We start from the raw sequence: 22,711 nt of genomic DNA on the forward strand, positions 1-22,711 counted from the left end.
ATAAAAGTCCCTCCTAATTCACATGTTGCGCATTTGCTGATAATGAAGCGTTTTTGATCTTTAGTAAGATCATATGTAAAGGTAAAGGTAAACTTTATTTATGCAGGGTGGCCCATTCAGCACAGTGGCTGGTATCCAGAGGGGCCCTGCTAAATACAATTTCTAAAAATATAATATATCTAAAATTTAAAAATAGTTATTAAAATAGAGTTAAAACTTGTCTAATACTTGAAATAGTTATATAAAAGAGAGTTTAAAAACTGAAACGGATTACAAGCAAGTAATCAAAAGAGTCGTAAGTAATCAAAAGAGTCGGAAGTCATGTGTTTCCGGTTTGGTGTGATATCTCTAGATTTTACCGACCTAATTGAATGTATATGTAGATGTAGATGTCAAAAGAGTCGCAAAGTCCTCGGAAATACTCTGATACGTTTTCGACCACAAAACGTTTTCAATCGCAAATGAAATGTTTGAGAAAAACAGACGACCCCTGGCCAAAACCGCACCTAAAGATTCTAAAACACATGGAAACCAACAAGAAACCGATAAACCAAATGAAAGGCTGATTGTCCGAACAGCCTTGCAGTTGTTTATCGTTTTACTCTATATTGCTGATCCTGATCTACGCCAAGATCCGGCTTCACTTTGCTTCTGTTTAATTTATACAAGTGGGCCTTGCATTATTTTGGTACCGTTAACAAGAAACCACTCAGACGTTCTTTCACTGGGAAACATAGTGGCGCATTTTCTTAGGTGTAAAGTTCTACTTCTTTAGGTTATTTTATATAACTGGTCTCTTGTAACCCTTCCTTTATTGAATTTATTGCTTATAACTGACTTTCTTTATGCACGTCTTATACGTATGCGCTTGGACGTGCTTTCGACCTTTTCGGACCTCTTCAAGATTTGGCAGTGGTAGTCGTATGGTCGCTGTATAATGTTCTTTAGAATGTTCCAGATTTCCTGTAAGAGATCCGAAGCACTCGAATGCTCTTCGTAAATAATCGCGCGAGACCGAAAGATAGTCCACACTAACAAAAAAAATCTGTAAAATTAAGGTGAGGTAAAACTAACTGCTTTCTGCCAAAATTAGAACCGACAGCTGAGAAATAGGTAAGATGTTAATCGATGATAAGAAATGGCTCAAATCTTAACTGATAGCCAATATCCAGCACCCCATCCTACCCTTAAGTTGAATTTTTACCTGGCACATAAATTAATAAAATGTCGTTTCTTTCTTTTAGCAAAGTTTGAAAAGAACTTGTTAACGATGTGCAAGTGGATACATTTATCTCTGCTCGTGATTGTCGTGTGGAATCTTAAAGGTAAAATGTTGGATGATAAAATCATTTGAGACGAAAACATTTCTGTGGCATGAAAAACATATAATTGTCATGACATGTATAAACATGGGAATATTTTGTTTACAGTAAAAGGTAGATACAGTAAGTAGAAATCGGACAAACATCGTAAAACGCTGGTTATACCTCTCTGGGCTTAGAATTTCGTCAGGGGTTTTGGCTTGGCTGTTTACAGTTGAGTTTATTTCAAAAAGGGGTTTTCAGTAACGTCATATAAAAACCGTTTCGCTAACATGCAGCGTTTTAAAGTATCTCAAGAGCGATGTATTGCAAAAGCCACTAGGATGAAAAGATGTAATTGATGTGCACTTTGTTTGCAAACTTGTTTATTGTCCATTTTACATTGAACTGCAATGTTCTATGAGGACGTTACTGGGTTGACATGGACATTTTGAATGGAAGGGAGATTATATCCAGGGGGACTAATAATCGGAATAGGACGGGTATAACCGACATTGACGGATTAAACATTTAAAAGTCGGTTTTATAAATTAGATAGGGCTTTCATATGTCTAGCAGTAAGAGAAATTGTCTACTTGGCGCCGAGTTTGGATTTTTTTTCCGCTGCGAAAAAAAAAAAAAACATAAAAACATTGCAATTTTGATTGGACCAACGACCTTGCTTACAAAACATAAAAAACATCACATGTACAAGGAGTAATCTGGAACAATTAAACTTCTACTTCTTAACAAACTGTTCGTTATTTTTGTTTTCGAGTTATTTGCCTTTTGCAACAGCCTAAACAATATCACGTTTCTCATAACAGTTTGATTTCTTTTATCTTACAAGTGTTGCTATTTCTTTTTTTAATTATAACGACATATCTGACATTATCGCATTCTATTTAACAGTTGTGTATTGCACACAATGCGACTTTGACTTAGATGACGCCAGAAGGACCATTAACTTCGATTCATTGGGGAAGGATCGGTGGTTCTGTGCAAGAAGACCGTATTGCAGCTGTGTTATCACGGCCTTACCGGAACATCATATCCGGTTAAAATTTGTGATTTTCAATCTGGCGAACTATTATTACATTTACAGTGATTTGACACAAGACTGGCTTTACGTATATGATGGTAATTCATCACACCTGAATACGTTATTGGGGAGTTTTACCGGAACAAAGCAATCATTCGCAGTGCAGTCAAGTGGCCGTTTTATGATGATCCAGTTGAAAAGGGATGGCTGGTCTCGCACTATCTTCAAAGCCTCTTACAATTACAGCACAACAAAAGGTAAGCAGTGTTTATCGTCGTACAGAGGGTTTATTTCAGAGGTTGAAACTGTTACATTCCTACACTTATCAATTTAACCGTCAGACGGACGTTTGAACATCTTTGAGAGAAGCTTTAGTTGACGAACCTTATATTTTACACAGTTGCTTTTTTATCCTTTAAAAAACGCTTTGCACAAGGATCGGTAGAAGAGACGGAAATTTCTAAGAATAAGTGAGGTAAAGTTGCAGACAATTTGGATAGTTTTATGTGATAGGGAGGGAGAATAAATTATTTTTTGTTACTTTTAACTTGATTTATTTCCTGTTATCTTCATTGAAGTCATCGGCTTCTTAGTAAAATTCTGCTAGTATACTAATGCAAATGCTGTAATCTGATTGGCTCGGCTACTGTACAGTACAGGGGCGGATCCAGGGGGAGTGTATTGTGTGGCTAGCCATTCTCGATCCAGCAAAAACTAAAATAAATACAATGAAAAGGAAGTAAGGATAATGACACTTAGTAACGTGTAAAATTGTTGATATTGTTAGCTCAGACAAGGTTAAAATATTTGCTAACATCCACTCCTTCCATAACAAGCCTGGGGCTAAAATAAAATAATCAACAAAATATTTGTAAACAGCCACCCCCTTCGAAAAATCCTGGATCCGCCCCTGTACTATCAGCCATTGGTTTGCAGTGGCTGAAAGTCGTCAAGAGAATGGCGAAATTTTCTTGTTTCTCGTAAGTTTTGATAGAACGCCTAGAAATATAATTGGAAAAGACTAAAAGAAGGAAATTTACAGTCAAAACGTCAAAATTTACCGAAGGAACGGATTAGTTTCAAACCACAATTCAGTCCGCGAACGATTTCATAAAGCGCGAAGTTCAATGTTACTTCAAATGTGAAAAATAACTGCATGTGTCATTAGAAATTGTTATCTAGAGGGAAATGAGTTAGAAACAATAAGATTATTTTCTCTTGATTCTATTTAAACAATAGAGTGTATCTGTCGAGGAACTGTCGGCTGACAGTTGCCCCGCAGAAAATTGATGTTCTTTAAACAAATATTAGCCCGAGAAGCGTAGCTTCGAGGGCTAATATGCTAGTTTTAAGAACATCAAATTTCCAAGGGGCAACTATCAGACCGATAGTTCCGAGACAGAAACACTCTATTGTCTTTATTGTTTACCACTAACTTTTCTTCCGAGCGCCCATACAAAAACGAGCATCGTGAATTAGTTTTTACTTTTTAGGATAAAAATCTCAATTGAAAGCCGAAATTTAACACACGAAACAAAACCAGACAAGAAACCCACTAAATGTAGTGAATTTGGTTGGGTTTTTTTGTCTGCAGGCTCGCTTGTTTACAAAAAAAAGTCACGAGCGGGCACTATCGATCCGGGCATTTTTCTTCTGCGGGCACCATTTTAACAATAGTGTTTCTGTCGAGGAAACACTATTGTTGATGTTCTTAACACTATTGTTGATGTTCTTAAAACAAATATTAGCCCGAGAAGGGAAGCTACGAGGGCAAATATGCTAGTTTTAAGAACATCAAATTTCCAAGGGGCAACTATCAGACCGATAGTTCCGAGACAGAAACACTCTATTGTCTTTATTGTTCACCACTAAATTTTCTTCCGCGCACACATACAAAAACGAGCATCGTAAATTATTTTTACTTTTCAGGACCGATAAAAAACTCAATTGAAAGCCGAAATTTAACAAACGAAACAAAACCAGACAAGAAACCCACTAAATGCAGTGAATTTGGTTGGGTTTTTTGTCTGCAGGCACGCTTGTTTACAAAAAAAAAAGGCACGGGCGGGCACTATCGATCCGGGCATTTTTCTTCGGCGGGGCACTATGGGCTGATAGTGCCCTCCGGCGGACGGGCACTATCGCGTCACGTGATCAATTTAAACCAATCAGAATCGGAGAAAATTTAGTGGTGAACTATAAGGGCTGAAAGTGCCCTCCGGCGGACGAACACTATCGCGTCACGTGATCAATTAAAACCAATCAAAATCGGAGAAAATTTAGTGGTGAATTATAAGGGCTGATAGTGCCCTCCGGTGGACGAACACTATCGCGTCACGTGATCAATTTAAACCAATCTGAATCGGAGAAAATTTCAGTGGTGAACTATAAGAGGTGATAGCTGATTCGGCCATCGGCCTCAACTATACATCACCTCATAGAAATCTCGAGCTCATCTAATTGTTAAATAATATACGAAACAGACTTTTATAATTAAGAAGCTGGCTGTGTAAGATCGGACCAGTCAATTTTTAGCGGAAAATGAAAATCTTTTATTTTCTTTACGAAAGTTAAACATCCCGTGCCACACACAATTTAACAAATCGTTAACGTCACATCGTGCATTATTGAGTTAAGGATGAACGCGGGAGGTTGCTAGGCAAGAAAGAACTAAGAGTCGCTCGAGGCGACTCTATATTGTTAAGTGTTTGACAAACCTCCCAAGTGCATCCAGTTTGTTTCCCATCAAGGGGAACATCGAAGGGAAACAAACTCACTGTTTCCCGCGGGACAGTCATTAAATGTTTTGTTATACCCCCTAACTGAAATTAAACGCTTTGTTGTCTTCATTTATTCATCACTAAATTTTCCTTCGGTGAAAACTACATAAATTTATTCACTGAAATTGTTAACACTGCGCGATACTTCAAGCTTTCCAATTTGCATTGAGATGTTTTCTTCTTTGAGCCAAATGAAATTTTTGTATGTACAAAACATTTATATCTTAAGGTCATTACCCTGAAATAGAACTGAACATAGATTTTTAACCAAACTTCGCTTACTGGTTTATTACTTTAAGGGAACTTAAATTTTGAAATAAAAAAGGGGGGTCACCAGATTCGTTTAGGAGCGGGAAGACCTTGTATATTCCATATAATTCCTTTAAAATTCCTCTGCGAGTACTAGCAAAGTACACGTTTTAAGCCATAATTTATTTTTCAAACACAAGAATTGATCTGTTTTCATTTTACAGAAAGAATTTGATCGCTTCACCCAAAATATGAGAAAAAATTGATAGGTCACCAGACTCGTTTACGAGAAAGCGACAATTTACTTCTCTCGCGGACTAAGCCGCATAGAAAAAAAGCCGCCATTTTGTTTATGTGCGCGCGCTAATTACGCGTAAAATTCTGCGCAGTAAGGATGCGCAATGCAATACAGGGCAATGACCTTAACTGTTGACTCCCGAGTACGAAAAAACACGATGACTAAAAGTTTACCATTTATCCACAACTTTGAATGGCTTTGCGTTGATTCCAGGACTTGATACCGTGGTTTCCTGATCAAATGCAAGTCCAAAGGTTCAACCTGTTGTCGCCCTAGGGAGTTAGTGAGTTTTCTTCGCCCTAGGGAGTTATACAGTTTTGACGCGCGTCACGTGATATGCTCTCGTCCATGCAGTAGAAAACTGCATTTCAGTTGGGGGTATAACAAATCTTGATAGTTCACGCTGTGGCGTTTACCTTTTTTTGTAGCACAATTTTATGCGCTTTACTGCAGTTTCTCTGTATTAAAACTGCGCGGGCAAAAGTTACTCTCTCAATTCAGAATTGAACTTTGAATTGGATTCTGAATTCTGACTTTTTGAATTTAAAGTAACATGTGTAGTCTCACCAAAAAAGAGGTAAATCTTTTTAATAGGTGATTTTTTTTTTCTGTCTATATCTTTCTAAGGTCGTTTTCTTCTGGTCAGATTTTTCTCATTTTCTTTCTTCGCTTGCATCACTTCCTTGATCTTCTTCCTCGATCTTTCCTTTTGCAGGATAATTCTTTTTATTTTTTGTATCCTTTTTGGGGGTAAATGATTCGTTAATCCACCAAGACAGAACAGAGATGCTTGAAGAGTTCGCGGAGCAATAATAAATTTGAGGTTCGAAACGCGCTCAAAGCGGAGGTAAAAAACCGTTGATAAAACAAAGTGTTGTACAAAGTTGTCTTGTGTGGAAAAATAATTAAAAAATGTTGATCGAAAACATAAAATGCTAAAAGTCGAGAAAAACCAGAATGTCAATCAAGAAAGACAAGAATAAAATGTTGAACCAAAAATAATGTTTTGTCGTCTTTGCGCGTTCGAATCACAAATCTTCAAACTTTTTGAAAATAGGTCAAATAAAAAAAAAATAGAAAAAAGGTGACCAAAAAAAAAGTAAAACATAAAAATGAGGTCTGCTGAAAATAAAAGATGTGGACTGAAAATAAAAGATGTGGAAGAAGTGCTAATGTCAACGTCTCTGAAGAAGAAAAATAACAGAAGATTGAAATGAAAAAAAACAAACAAACAAACAAAACCAGTAACAAAGAAGGGACGACGCGGTAAGGGACATGAAGCAGTGGTGGCGCAGTGGCGAGAATGCTCGCCTCCCACCGATATCTCCTGGGTTCGATTCCCAGACGCGGCGTCATATGTGTGTTGAGTTTGTTGTTGGTTCTCGTCATTGCTTCCCGTTATCCTGATTCTGGAAGCCGGTGCACCAAGAGTGTTTAGAGAAGTGGAAGAAAACGAACTAAGAAAAGCACGAAAAAGGATCCGTTTTGTCCCCAACGCTGCAACCCGTTCGAAGGTGGGACATGCCTTTCTGTTGTATGACGAAACGAGCCCAGAAACATTTGACGATCCGTTGTCGATCATGGAGAGAGCAGTAACCATATGGGTTTTTCGTCCTGTCTGGCACTACCCGAACGGAGAATGTTTTGGCCTCATCCAGGACTCGATTCGCGTAGACGCTGTTGGTATAGGAAGGACGAAGAAAAAATACTCAGAGATAACATGTTTGTTGTTACGATCCCATACAAATATTTTGTAATATTAAACGTTAAACATTATTAGCTTTAAACGGCAGAGGAAGTCGAGCGACACCTTTCCTTCTGGGTAGAAGAAGAAGAAGGCCGGTTCCGAGATATCTACAATATTGAAACCAGTAGAACAGAACATGCCTTTCTGTTGTATGACGAAACGAGCCCAGAAACATTTGACGATCCGTTGTAGATCATGGAGAGAGCAGTAACCATATGGGTTTCTCGTCCTGTCTGGCAATACCCGAACGGAGAATGTTTCAGCCTCATTTAGGACGCGGATCGCGTAGACGCCGTTGGTATAGGAAGGACGAAGAAAAAATACTCAGAGATAACATGTTTGTTGTAACGATCCCATACAAATATTTTGCAATATTAAACGTTAAACATTATTATGCTTTAAACGGCAAAGGAAGTCGAGCGACACCTTTCCTTCTGGGTAGAAGAAGGAGAATACCGGTTCCGAGATATCTACAATATTAAAACCAGTGGAACAGAAACTGTCTATCTAGGATACTATCAAAAAGACGATGTACTGGAGTACGGATGGTTTAAGAGAGGTGTTAAAAAAGCCATTTATATCTGAACTCACAAAACTTTCCTAAATGCGCACAGAGGCAGATATTAATTACCGCCCGTATGTAACAGCGTTCTGGAAAGCGGACCGAATCGAATTGAGCGGTGAACTGAGTCGAACTAAAAAAATCAGACCGGCTTGATAGATTTGCTCTGCAGGTAGGGTTTAAAATCAGCCCTAGCAAGACAGAAGGTTTGCTTGTGAACATCACAGCACCATTGCCAATCAAGATTGGACAGTTGCACCTTGCGATGACTAAATACTTCACCTATTTGGAAATTACACACTGCAGTAGAGAGGGAACCGACCTGGAAAACCGACTGATGATTAGTAAAGCTGAGGAGCCTCCACAAAATTGCGACCTTTGTGGAGGAGCTTTAAGTCAAGCCCAAGGCACAAGCATAAAGATCTACCAAGCTTGTGAACTCTCCGCGCTACCGTCTTTGGATCTGATTGTTGAAAAACGATTATGTACGATCTAAAAAAGCTAAAGGTTAAAAAGAAAACCATCGACATATTAAACAAATAAATATGAACGTAAATTGTAAACGAAGCTTTAGCCCGCCTGAGCTCTCGGGACAAGATTATAAATGTTTCTCCGCGAGGGAAGGAGGGCTACATTCCTATACCTTTGATATCTGTTTAATGGTCCCTCGTTTATTTCATATGTTACGATTTACTTGCAGAAAGACCAAAAATAATTGTTCCATCGCCAGTTGTGAGGACAGTACCAGGTCATTTCCTGTGGTGTTCTGCTGAGGGGTTTCCACCCATTAACATGACGTTGCTTCGGAACTCTACATCCTTAGCTAATGGGATTGGAAGGGTAATGAAAAAAGCAGACAAGGAAGACAACTACACCTGTTTTGCTAGGAATGAGGCTGGCACTGACTCTAAAGAGTTCCCAGTAACATTTGTGGGTGAGTCTCTCCCTTTTTTTAGAAGTCATACCTAAAATTTACAGAAGTGAGCTCCTTCCTTGATGATACAAATTTATAAATAGGGTGCTATTGTGCACTGTACGGTAGGGTGCGGTTAGTGTGATGCAGTGTAGTGTGTTGATCGGTGTGGTGTGCTGTAGAGTGCTGCACGTGTGCGGTGCGGTGCAGTACGGTGTGGTGTGGTGTGGTGCAGTTTGGGGTAGTGTGGCTTGGTGTGGTGTGGCTTGGTGTGGTGTGGTGTGATTCGGTGTGGTGTGATGTGATGTGGTATGGTTTTTGTGTTGCGGGGTGGTGCGGTGCGTTGCGGTGCGGTGTGCCATGAGTTGTGGTGCGGTGCGGTACGGTGAGTGTCGTGCATGTGGAATGGTGTGCTATGGTGTGTGCTATGGTTTGGTGTGCTGCGGAACTTTGTGGCGCAGTGTGGTGTGGTGAGGTGTATTGTGGTGTGGTGTGGTGTACTGTGCGTCGCAACGGGTGTGGTGAGGTGCGGCAGGTAAAGGCGTAGTTGAGTGTGGTGGGGTGTGGTGTGGTGTGCGGTAATTTCTATGAAGGAATTTAAAAATATGCCAAGTGTGCACAATGGCTTATAATGTTGTAATGCACGCAACTGAAACAAACTGATATATTTTTGTTACACAGGCTCGATATCATCTGTTTTAGCATTGCCTTGTTTTTTAGGTGATAGTAACCATCATCATTTTTAAGTAGAGAATCCACTTTAATCCGAATGCTAGCGCTGTTATATATGGATTTTTTCAGGTTGCGAGAATGCTTGCTCTGGCGATGGCAGCGTTGATAAAAAAGACAAGGTTAACAATGAGTTTAGTTGCACGAATATCGGCTCAACGATTGACCTATTCAATTGCCTTCCGACAACAGCGACAAAGTTGTAAGATTTTGCTATTCTTTATAATATGTTTTCCTTTGTTTCGGTGTCTGTCTGTTTGTCTCTCTTTGTTTCTGTCTAATGCCAGTTTATACGAGCAATTTTTATGTGACAAAATTATTTGCTCATGTAGACGAGGAAAGTTGGCCAATTTTTATGTGACAAATATATTTGCTGAGAAGCTGGCGTGTTTGCTTTTATGTGACAAATAAAAGCAGTCACATACGAAAAATTGCTCGGGGTAGACGACTCGTCACATAAAATGTGGCAAATATTGCGTTAGCACATATTTGGTGAAAACTAACCGCAAGCAAACCGGAGTGAAAGCTAACCGCAAACTAACCGGAATGAGAACTAATCGCTAGCAAACCGGAGTGAAAGCTAACCGCCAGCAAACCGAAATGAGAGCTAATCGCTAGCAAACCGGAGTGAAAGCTAACCGCAAGCAAACCGGAGAGTAAGTTTGGGTCCCGAGTTTGAGACCTGAGCTCGAGTCCTGAGCTCGAGTCCTGGCTTGGTATTTAGGCATCCTCTTTTATTAGAAATTTATACGAACTTACACTAAGGTTTCTGAAATAAGGGGGCCATTATATGACTCAAAGGCGAAATGAATTTTAAAGAACGGTGAATTATTATTGGAAATATGGTTAAAATGGTGTAGGATTGTAAATGTGAATTAAACGTAGGATACTAAATTATATCTTTCTCGTGCTCATTTTCAAATGGAAACAGGTCTTTACAAAGGAATAAGATCAGCAACCTTCCCACGGGTGCATTTCGTCATATGGCTGCGCTGAAAGTTCTGTAAGTTTATATAGATTAAGTCATAGAAAGAGCGACGTATGGAAAACGAGCAGCGAACGAGTGACGAATTTTTGCAGCAAAGGAATGAAATTAACTTATTTTAATTATACAAAACAATAAATAAACCATTGTAAATCTTTAAGGTGGTAGGTCCATTTTGGATGGAAACCTCTCCAAATCCAGAAACCTGGCTAAAGTAAAAATATTTCAGGCTAAGTCAATAAAAGTTAAGCTTCAGAAAAATTGATGTTCGAGGTGACAATTTTCACACCTCACCTGAATTGGTGATCAGGCTTTTTTTTTTCGTTTTACGGCTTCGGAATTATAAGAAAGTCAAAAAGAAATGCAGGAGTCTATTTCCATGTGATATAGGGGATATGTCATTGACATTAATCCCTTTAAGTATGAGGGTTTCAAAGTTGATAGGTATCGCTAGAAAAAAACTGGGTCGAGCCACCTTAAACTAATACATAAAGTTAAAGCTGAGTTGAAGTTGTGACAAGAACAAAGCACGCTAACAACAATGTGGCTTGATAAGGGGAGGGGGAGGAGGCAGCAATGTGGTAGGTGTAGCAAGATTTTAAGTAATGCACGCACTGAAATACCTCACTTATTCCTCCCAATAGTGTTGGAGTAAAATAAGAATATTGTCAGAGTTTTACTTACTGGCTGGATCGGACAAGATTTAGGCAAGGGAGCTTACAAAGTTAATGATGTATAACTAAATGTCATTGCCCTTCACCAATGGAGGTAGGGTGGGTAAAACTAAATTATTACAATTTTACCTCTTTCGTGCAAAAGCTGCCAGAAAAATACCCTGAGATATTGTTCTGCTGCTTTTACAGCAGGACAATGCCTCAAAGTTCAACCAAAAGATACAGTTGTATTATAAACGAATCAAAGTGGCTATGAGCCGCTGAACTCTGAAAGTAGCCTGAGTATCAGGCTTTTCTAAAGGGGAAGGGAGAAAGGGTAGAAGCGCGAACGGAAAGAAAAGCCTGACACAGACGCTTTCATTCCAGTTTTCCACCCCTCACGGCGTGATAAGCGTCAACCAATCAAATTCATTTCCGGTTGTCACTTGCGAAGCCGGACCAAGATATAACTGATAAGACAAAATACATCTTGCAACAATATTTATAAATGCCGATCCCGGCATCAATAAAATGCAAGTAATCAACGTTTTCACAGAACATATATCTTGTCCTTACACGGCGAAAATTTCGAGAGTTAAAAGCATATCTTACAAATAGAATTGAGCAAAAACAAACTAGCAAAACATGTGGCAAAGAAGTGTGAAACAAACAGGAAACCATGCAGCGCAGACTAATGCTTGACCTCTTGACATTTCCTTGGCCCCAATCTTACGGCTCTATTTAATACATAATGCCTCTAAATAAAACAGTGCCCCTCAGAAAGAAGTGAGAAGCAAATTATGTCGAAAAACCGAATTAAACACAGAACGGCAAGGGTACAAATGTCACAAACGTAGGCCCGTCACCTTTATTTTGCTAAAACTCCGAGGACGTCTTTCCGTTTCACAAGCAGCTTTCGAGGCATAACTTCTGTCCTCTATTACGTCTAATTCCAGGAAAAACTGTAGAGCGCCTTCACGAGCCGTTTTGAAGTCGTCGCCTTCCATAAATACACTGAAATAATGCTGAATAACGTCGAGCGAAGTTTTCGTTCACTGTTTGTTCGCGTGGATATCAGTTCATAGAAGACGCCGTTATGAAATTTTTATTTCCGGTGGTCAGGGCCCATTGTGAATTACCCAATCAGCGCCACATCCAGAATCTGGATGTTCGACATGACCCAATCAAAGCGTTTGTGTCAGGCCTTCCTCTCCTCTTTCCTTCCCTACCCTCCCCCCTCCCCTTAGGAAGGCCTGATACTCAGGTTACTCTGAAAGTGACTATGAAACGAGATTATAAAACCGAGAACTTTGAAACATAAAGTTTGCCTAGAACAAGTCAAGTTTTGAACCGGTAAGTTCAATCCCGGTATCTTAAAAACTATCTTTGTACTGATACGTATAACATCAACTTTTGTAACCATCGGAAGCTCCATCATATTCTCCACACTTTTGAATTCGAGGTAAACTTCGACTACCAGCCTAATATGTTTAAACTGTCATTAACTTAATTCAACCCGAAATCAAATCACTTTAACACTCCTGCGAAAGTTTGACACGACTTCGGTACTGGCAGAACTCACTTGAGCCTGCTATGGTGCTGTTCATAACTGATTACCACCAAACAATTATGTTGTCGCGATGCAGTGTGATGGATGAGCTTCTGGACTTGTAATTCAAAATAGAGAGGGAAGTTGTGGGTTCGAATCGTTATCGGGAAACTTTTTTTCTCCTAACGATGAGCAGTGACTTTATGTATGTGTTATGAAAAGACTGGGAAGGTTAAATCACGGCACGATTTATTAAAGGATAATCAGTAAAAGAGTAATGAAACTCTATACAAGACAGATATGTATGTAATATCCGTGGAAAAAAAAATAAGAAGAAAACAGAATCTTAGCCGGCCACGGGGTATGAGAGTCGATCCCGGGTAACACGCTAAAGAACGCAGAGCTGTACCACTGAGGCATCGGTTTGCAAAGCAATTAAAGAGAGGAAAAAAGTAATTCTTATACCTAGGCGACCTGTTATATGTTCACCCTCTTTAAATAAAGTTGATTATTATTATTAATCCCTATAATGAATATTTTCCATCGATACTATACTGTTCAAAGAAACGATTCAAATATATCTAACGCATTCACGAGTAGGTCATAGACCTCTTTTTTTGTCCTCTTCTCTCTTTCTTTTCTTTTTGTTTCGCTACGAATATACCATTTATTGTACCTTTGTCTGCATTTTAGAAACCATTTTCTGAGACGCAAGCATTACCGAAGTCGTTGTTTGATCTTTTCGAATTTTGGACGATACAATCTTATCAATATTCTTGACATGAAGAACTTTACGTTTACTTTTTATTTACGTCACGTGACTCAGAAACGAATGTTACCGGTTGGGGACGTCGGACATAGGGTACAGAAAGTAAAGTTCAATTGATCATTTCTGTGTGTAGTTCTCGAATCAAATACAACATATTTCTTCTATTCGGCGCATTGTTCTCGTTTACTTACACTCGTTGACACCAAACGGAGATAAAAGGTGGAGTGGCTCAACACTTCAAAGACAAGCTAAATATCATGCAAACATGTTTATACCGTTTTTCCCTCACAAAAATAAAGACCAATGACTTGTTACAAACCGACTAGAGGAATAACAAAATAATGCAACTTCATGTTTACTTACAACGTGCTTTGCTGCAAATTTGTCGGCGTTCCGGTGAGTAATTGGTTAATATTGTTGAATAACTCTTATGACGATACCAAGCAGGAAAATAAATTTACACCACGGCATCTTTAACTGTTCTTCTTTATAGAAAACGAAAACCAGATTTCTGCATAATTGCTAATTCTCATTTTAAAGGATTATAACAAAACACGACAATGTGTTATTACAATTTACGACAGCTCGGAGTATTACAAAATACCGCAATGTGTTATTACAATTTGCGATAGGTGCGTTATTACAAATCACGACAACTTTTATTACAATTTACGAAAGCTATTACAATTCACGACAACTGTTATTACAATTTACGACAGGTATTACAATTCACGACGTTTATTACAATTCACGACAGTACATACGTGTCAATCTCATAATAAATAATTTATTTCCTTCTAATGCAAAAAAAAAAACAAGTGGCAGCTTACAAAGCAGACATACAGTGCTATTATGCAGTTCGACAGTTAAACAATATTTGTTTAAATTTTTGCTGCATAACCTTACCCTATTTCAAAAACGTATTAAGTGACGTCACAGACAAAGGTTGGACCAATAAAAAATTACATATGTTTGTATCCTATTAAACTAGTGAAACAGAGGTCAGGTTAATTTTTAAGACTGACTAATGCTGTGTTCACACTAGGCCGAAGAAAGAGTAGTCTGATCGCGATGAAAACATGTTTCGCTATGAAAAGTGTTCACATCAGACTGCGCATTGCGCAAATCATTATCGAAACATGTTAATTCTGAGCATGATTGAAACAACCTCACGAGGTAGTTTCAATCATGATCAGACGAAACACGTTAGAAATGACGGACATGCGGAGAGGAGGCAAACCGATTAGTTAATTTTTTTTGCCTTAAGTTGATTTTCTTTTGCCTTTGAGTTAATTTGCCATAACGCAGATTTTCCTTTGTCGTCAATCAGTGATTATATATTACCGTGCGTTGAGTTTCCTTTGCTGTGAATTACTTTTCGTTTGTTGTGAGGCGATTTTCTTTTGCCGTGAGTTGATTTGCTTGTCTCACAGAGAGTAATTCTCTTTTGCCGTGAGTTGATTTTCTCTTACTGTAAGCTGAGTTTGTTTTACCCTGAGATGATTTTCTTTCGTCATAACTTGATCTTCTTTATTTGCCGTAAATTGATTCTCTTTTGCATGGGGTAAATTTTCTTTTGCCGAAATTTTATTTCTTTTTGAAGCGGGTTTATTGTCTTTTGCTCGCTTCATGAGCTGATTTTTTGGCGTGAGTTTTATATATAAGTTTATTTTCTTTTGCCGTGATTGATTTTCTTTTGCGGTGAGTTAATTTTCTTTTACCAAGAGTTGAATACCTGTTTTCCGTTAGTCGGTATTCAATTTATTCTATGGGCCACCGTACTTTAAATATTTTGTACGCTTAGTTACCACACGTACATTATTTATATTATTGTAAAGTCCTGTAAATAATGAATAACTGGGGAGCTCCGGTTTTAGGCTTGATTAAATCTGTACTGATCAGAGTCGAATTACTCTTGCCGTGATTTTTTTGCGAGTTTTTTTTCTTTTTCCGTAAATCAATTTTGTTCTGCTTTAAGATAACTGTCCCGTGAGCAAATTTTGCTGTGCCGTAAGATAGTACCATAATTTTTTTGTCCCTTTAAAACCAGAAGGGAAAGTTAACACTATTGTAAATTCTACAATAATAAAACTATAATTAAGTGGGGTGCTTCAATTCGCTTTTAGGCTTGCATTATTCTAAATACTACTTCTTACGCCATACTTACGCTATTCGATATACTACCAATAATGGAAATACTGCGCAAAAATAAATTTAACTTAATTAACTATAACGTTCATGATTTAATTAGTCCTGAATCCGAATCTTATGTACTTTAGTAACATAAAAAACAACCAAATTTAAGGCATCCGCTACAATGAGTTTATTTTAGAAGATTTGTTTTTGCTGCGACTCATTCCGATTTATTCATTGTTTTTTTCTCTATTTTTTAACAGAGATCTACAGCTGAATGAAATCAGTAGTATATCTTTAGACGCCTTTGCTGACTTGAAGGGACTTCATACGCTGTATGTTAATTTATAAATGTAACAACATCAATCGCAAGTCCCTAATGTCGCCTTTCACCAAGATTAACGCTTAAAGTTTAGCCTCCATAAACGCTTTAAGTTTTGTCCCCCAGGCAAATTATGCAAAGTACGCGGTTGCATTTGCCATTTAGATACAACAAAATCAAGAAATTTGTACGCCTTATTTAACTACATCCTTACTCCCTGATTCGTGAAGGAATCCAAAGTATCACAATAAAACAAATACGGTAAAACAGGAACAAAGGTTGCTTTTCCTGGAATGACCAAGAGTATTAAGTAATTTTAAATAACTCAGTTTTCTTTCACTTTCTTCAGTTATTAGGTCTGGATAAGGCAGGGGTTATTGAACGTGGAAAATTAACAAAAAGAATAACATCTGGATGATTTTATTGTTCGTATTTTGTTTTTTCTCCTAGAAACTTACAAAACAACCGTATTCAGAATTTAACAGCAGATATTTTCTCACCTCTCCTGGCCTTGCAAACGCTGTAAGTACGTCAAAATTAACAATCGCTTTTAACGAAGAAGCCAGCCAACTTCAAAGAAGTCAGCCAATTTTGATAACTCAGTTTTCTTTCACTTTCTTATTTATTAGGACTAGGATTAGGCAGGGATCAGTAAGTAAACGTGGAAAGTAAACAGAAATAACATCTGGATGGTTTCTGATTGTTTGAATGTTTGTTTTCTCCTAGAAACGTAAAAGACAATCAAATTCAGAATTTAACAGCCGAAATTTTCTCTTCTCTCATGGCTTTGCGAGTGCTGTAAGTACATCAAAAATCGTTTTGAACGTAGAAGCCAGCCAATTTCAAATTAATGATTTTCTTTTCCTGTAAATAAAAAGTTTAATGGTTCCTCCTCGAATTATTGCACATTGATTAAAATAAATCTGATCAAGGTGTAATGAACGGTAATTTGTGAAAAAGCCTGAGATGATAACGTTTAATTGCCATCCAAAGCTTTACGTGAAAATGCTAAAATTGAGTATCTTCAGAAGCTTACAATGTATCTTGGTATGTCGGATGCACAGATACAATAAGCGCGAACATCCTTAATATGTTGTTAGTCAATTGTGATTTTGTGCTTTTAATGTTATGTATAAAACGGAAAGGAAAAAGATGCACGCACCGTTAAATATCAGTGACAAGTTAATGACCCAGTATAAATGTCGCATTTCACATCTGCCGAATTTAATACCCGAATTTGAAGAGTCGCAGTTAATTTATGAGCGAGTTTCATTCTCGTTACCATAGTCCTTTTCGCGTCTCTTGGCACGAGAAACGAAGGGCTCTGAAGACAAAGGGAATTCAAATAGTTTCAAAGTTTTTGATTGGCTGTTTAAAAACAAGTCTTGAACAGAAGTCAAAATGTTCGCGCCCATTGCGTACGCGAAATCATAAACAGCCGTATTTTCGAAATGGAAGACATGAAGAATTTCGGAGAATATTCTCCCAAACTAATAGCGTTCAACCTGTTATTACTTTCTCCATCCTGGAGTCTCGTTTTTTTTTTCAAAACCCAAGCCCTTGATGCAGAATGGAAAAGCGCGTTTTAAACATGTGTATTTGAGAAAAACAAGAGCTGCACATCGCACCCGATTCCGCCATTTTGTTTCTGCCGATCCGCTCATAGCATTTAGGAAAAAATGAAGAATTGTGAGTTAAACATAATTTAAATCATTTTGGTTAATTTATGCATTCGATTCGGCACATGTCAAGTTCGTCGTATAAAGCGACTGTCGAACCTCTGTCAAATATTCGACTTGCCCAGTCGACGATGCGACAGAAGTTGCATTTAATCGATTGAAACGTCGAAATTTGCAAACATTTAATTCCTGAATAAGATTCGGCAAACGCGAAATTCGACGTATAAACCGAGCCTAAACTCAGGCGGACTACTGCCTCGTCCCCAGGCGTCCTTCTCCTTGCTCGTGCACGGTTCACTGGGCGTTGTGGGACTGATGTGCACGGTTCGCTTGGCGTTGTGGGACTAATGCAGACGGGAAAAAGGACACAACCTAGCCATTAACCCTGGCGCTCCCTGCTTTCCCGCCTGACCTTAACCATCCGGCTGATCAGCGCCTGGGGACGAGGTAGGGCGGTCTATATACTCGCTGTTACGTGACCAGCATCGCGTCAATATGTTTTTGACAACTTTGATTTAGAATTAGCTTTCTTCATATTCAACATGGGTCAACATGAACAGTTCGTTTGCTCAGTTGTAACTGAGAATCCTCATTTATCGCGGACAGGTCTGTCAAAAATATTACTCACACATGTATGAGAGTGGTTAAGGGTTTTATTATGATCGATGAAAGACCCTTTTTCCGTAAAATAAATTGTGTAATGTTTTTTTTTCTCGTTAAATGAGATTTGGTTACACTGTTGTGAACTGTGAAACGACTTTTCTATGAGAATTGCGAAATGACTGTTGTTATTTTTCGTTAAATGTGACTGTAAATCGTTTTTTTTTTCTTCCAGAAGATTATCCAGTAAACGTTTGAAAACAAGACTAAAAAAACTTAAAATCGTTTTTTTTCTTCCAGAAGACTCTCCAGTAAACGTTTAAAAACAAAACTACGTGTGGTAAAATGCGTGACTAGGACTGATCGCCCGGCATGAATTTTAATCGAACTTTATCGAACTTATACCTTGGATTGAGTTCGATTGAGTTCGACAATCGAACAAAATCGAACACGCACACACACAAAAAGTTGCACAATGGTCCATTTTCATTAAAAATTGCTATATTAAAGCAACGAATTTAACAAGCATTTTTTGGCTGCGGATGGCTAGGATGGAAATGGATTGCAATTGAAAAATTCAGTAAGGCTAAACTTTTCAAAGTTTTCAGTTTCGCGTGTCGTAAAAGATCGATATTTGTGCCGAAGTTTGATTATGATTATCTACAAATTAAGGCTGTATCTCCCATTAGATCGATGTTCAAAAAATGCTTTTCATGGGTTAAGTCGCTACCACTAATTTCGGAACAGTTTAGTTCAAAAATCTGCAAAATTCTCGTGACGTAGCTCCTTTAAAAAGTGTGCTCAAGATCTATCGACGGGAGCAGTTTATAAAACTAACTGCAGAGACTGTGAGAGAGTTTATATAAGACAAACATCACGAGCGTTAAGATCTAGAACAAGAGAGCAAAAAAGAGCTGTTTTTACGGTTGACAAGCTAGAACTTTCTATTGGTGCAAGAACTCTCTGTTGCATGCAAAACAATCGAGAATTCGATTTCGACGACGTAAAGATTATAGCCGTTGTTCTTGTGATCAGACTGTTTTCAAAAGCGTTACATTCTATTCGAAACCGAATTCGACTAACAAACACATGTACACTCCCGACATGTACAAAATCCTGTTCTGAATCACTAGTGGGTTATCGCCTTCTTTAAAAAAAGAAAAAATATTTACATCTGGACGCCCTTTTCAATTTGTGTTAAGAAGGTTATAGCATTTTTAACTGAAAAGCCAGATATTCTTTACAGTTTTAGTCAGTGAGAACAATTTTTTTAGTTTTTATGCATAAAACGTGAAATAGCCAATTTTTTTTGGAAAACATTTAGGCCGTATTTTACTTGTTCTTTTTACCTTGTTCAATCAAGTAAATCGATCGTTTGGATATTCACCATTTAAAATTAATATTTTGCCAATTTGACAACAGCGACGAACTTTCGTCTTTGCCAGCGCAAGCCTCATTTGCCAAATTTTTTTACTTAATATTTTGATAGTATCTGGTCATTTTGACTTGACGTCCAACACACCAAGATGCATTTTTAGCCTCTGAATTTACCAAAGTTTTGCATTTTCGCACAAAACTTGGGATGGTAATTATTGAAAGAGTGTTGTTCAATTACACCAGATTTTTAAAAGTACCATTGCTAGAAAGCAGAACAGCAGCGCTCTCATTAACATGTACAGTTAATCTTCTTTCATATTGTTGCAAACGAAGCGCTGCTTTGTAACAACATGTCTCTTTTAAAAAAATTTTTATTGCCCTGTGCTGACGATAATTTGTCTCCTTTTATTTCAGGGACTTGTCATCCAATAAAATTCCATATCTACCCACAGGGTTATTGACGAAGCAAACGAGCTTGGCAGAGTTGTACGTTTGTCAGCATTTTTCGTTCTTTTCGTCAATCTTATTATAATATAAGTTAAAAGGACTAGTGTCACGGCTTGGTTAAGTTTTGCCAATTACTCGCTATGAAAATGTCGACAAAGAACCATACCGCAATCCGTTAAGTGGTTTATTTTATGTTTCACTTAATTCTGTGGCCATTTTTTTCATTTTTAAATTTGGCTTAAATTCATGACAAGTTCCTTAAGTTTAAGAAAAGCCGTCAACTCATACAGAAGGTAGGCCGCTTTTGTACGCGCGCTGTCTTATACTCTCTTGGTTCTTGGCATTAAAAAAATCTTCCGGCAGGAAGATTTTTCAAGGAATTAAATTTGGAGCTAATCCTTGTTGTTTTTGTCTTATGAAATTAATATTAGGCGTCTTTTCCAGAAAACATGTCAGAGTTTGTTATTTGGGCGATCAGTGTTTATCAAGTTAGCTAAAAAACTTTTTAAAACTGATCTAAAAATGTAAAAATGATCTTATAAACACTTTTCAGAAACTAAATATTTGGCAAACGTTCTGTTGCCTTCGTCAGACGTAGTTTGAAACAGTTTCACTGCATGTACAATCGGGTCTTATTAGTCTCCAAAGATGCAGACAAAGGTAACTAAACTTGTGGGAAATGTAAATGTTTAGGAGCGAAAGAATAAAGTAAGCACTTGCAAACCTGCGGCACAAAATAGAATTATGCAAAATAGAATCATTCTGTAAATGTTCGTTTATGCAAAACGTCCAGAAAAAGGCGTTCTAGTCTGTTCAGGTTTCTTTCTAGAATGTCAACGTAGTCTTGGTCAATGTCGAAATCTGTTGCTCCCTCAGAGATTGGCCAAAAGTGATGTCAAGAAAAAGAAAACTAAAGAATAAAAAAATGAAAATTTATAGACATAGCACGCCAATAGCACAGAGCTTAACATTGGCGACATTGTACGTTACTTGCTTATTTTCGTCATTCTGAAAAATGAATTTTTAATATCCATGTTCCGTTATTTATTTTTATTTTTTTACCCGTGAACCGTGCCAGAGACCGCCCTTGTAAGACTCGCTACGAAGCAGCACAAGAGAAAAAAGCAGAAAGCACAAATATACGAATCATCTTCGACGCATCAGCTAAGGAATATCAAACTAGTTCCTCCTTAAACGATTGTAGATTGGAGACTGAGCCTCCACTCTAAAACATACTCTGGATTGTGCTGGTTCAAAACCGTTTCAAAGCTAGCTGTTGCGCTTTGTGGCGATTTTTAGCAGTTAGTCTTGCAGGTACACACATGTTTTAGGCTTTGATATTTACTTGTCCGTTGTTAGGTTTAACACAGCCACTGTTTCTTCTTGGTGGAACTCTAAAGCAACGGCTAGAAAACTTGAAAGCCAAATATCACGAAGATTTTGAGGATCGTTAGTGGAAGAATTACCACTGCCCAGGGCGCAATTTATAATTTGAAAAGGTTACAGTCTTAGAATATTGAGAAGCGGAGTTTAAACTACATACATGCCACTCTTATGTGGTGGTGGCTAACGCTCAATTGAGAGACGAAGGGAAAATATATGACAAGGAAAATTTGTGCGTGAAAGCCAAAAAAGCAAAGTTACCGAGACTATTTTTGGAGCAAGCAGAAAGATACCATGGTCGTGATCTTTACTAAAGGCTCTGTGGAAACTAGTTAGAGAGAAACTCTGAGTAGTTAGGCATAAGTAATTGACCCTCTTGGAGTGGCAAGCTTTCTAGCCCACAGCCTGAGTAATGAGGCTGTAGGGCTTTTGCTTCTTTGAAGTGGCAAGTCCAACAGCTTGGGTAAGACGATCTATACTACAAATCGACTCGCAGAGAAATAGAGAAACTGGTAAAACAGTGTTGCAAGTTCAAGGAATACCTAATTTATAAAGTAAGAATTTCCTGCAGGCTAGCTACAGCCAAAGGCAGTCCATTTTTTGTTTACATGTCTTCGGTGATACTGTTGGCACAGTAACTGCGACGGCAGTGTACGGATTATTCTTTAAGAGTCGGGCGCAAACCAAGATCTTTAACCCGAGCCATTCACCTCGAACTGGTACCAAATTTAACGGATAAGCAGTTCATCAGTATCCGCACATTTTGCATCGCAAAGGAGCAAAGTCCAATATGATCAACGCTTATAACGGTAGCAATTTTACAGGTACAGCAAACAGGTCGAGTAAGGTGGTGATCCCAACTTCACTTTGACAGTTTTTTGACAAAACACGCAATCAGTTACTATACAAGGAAATGTTCATATATATCAGATTTTTGACAGTTCTAACCATATTTCAGCTTCGATGCAGTTAATATACAACAGACTTAACAGCACGATTCACTTTAACCCTAAACAATACAAAGAAGTTCAAAGATAGCCTAAGGAGTCCTTTCATCACTCGTGTTCCTGACGCAAGAGGGACTGGGTACACAGGCATCTCAGCGAAAATAACTACACTTACTCTTGGTGATGTGGGTGGGGATTACTATACAGGAGGCTATTACGAAAAGGGGATGCCTTTGTCAGACTGGA

General features: G+C 38.1%; 4 protein-coding genes across 4 annotated transcripts in view; 3 read left to right on the forward strand and 1 right to left on the reverse strand.

Moving 5' to 3' along the window:
* Positions 1 to 22,711, forward strand: part of LOC144640164 (flavin reductase (NADPH)-like) — a 136,172-nt gene that overhangs the window by 44,280 nt on the left and 69,181 nt on the right. The gene's annotated exons all lie outside the window — the stretch shown is intronic.
* The window catches only part of LOC144640148 (uncharacterized), a 199,738-nt gene that overhangs the window by 35,773 nt on the left and 141,254 nt on the right, over positions 1 to 22,711 (reverse strand). The window lies entirely within an intron of this gene.
* The window catches only part of LOC144640157 (uncharacterized), a 261,782-nt gene that overhangs the window by 6,840 nt on the left and 232,231 nt on the right, over positions 1 to 22,711 (forward strand). The gene's annotated exons all lie outside the window — the stretch shown is intronic.
* LOC144640213 (uncharacterized) lies at positions 467 to 21,589 on the forward strand. The gene is made up of 11 exons (XM_078499415.1): positions 467 to 668; positions 1,245 to 1,325; positions 2,214 to 2,600; positions 8,680 to 8,913; positions 9,694 to 9,823; positions 10,553 to 10,624; positions 15,974 to 16,045; positions 16,483 to 16,554; positions 16,759 to 16,830; positions 20,103 to 20,182; positions 21,495 to 21,589. Exons 1-11 carry the CDS (start codon positions 467 to 469, stop codon positions 21,587 to 21,589), a joined length of 1,497 nt encoding a protein of 498 aa, XP_078355541.1.

The sequence above is a fragment of the Oculina patagonica genome, unplaced genomic scaffold (genome assembly GCF_052425735.1).
Source record: "Oculina patagonica isolate OP01 unplaced genomic scaffold, crgOcupat unplaced2, whole genome shotgun sequence".
Taxonomy (NCBI): domain Eukaryota; kingdom Metazoa; phylum Cnidaria; class Anthozoa; order Scleractinia; family Oculinidae; genus Oculina; species Oculina patagonica.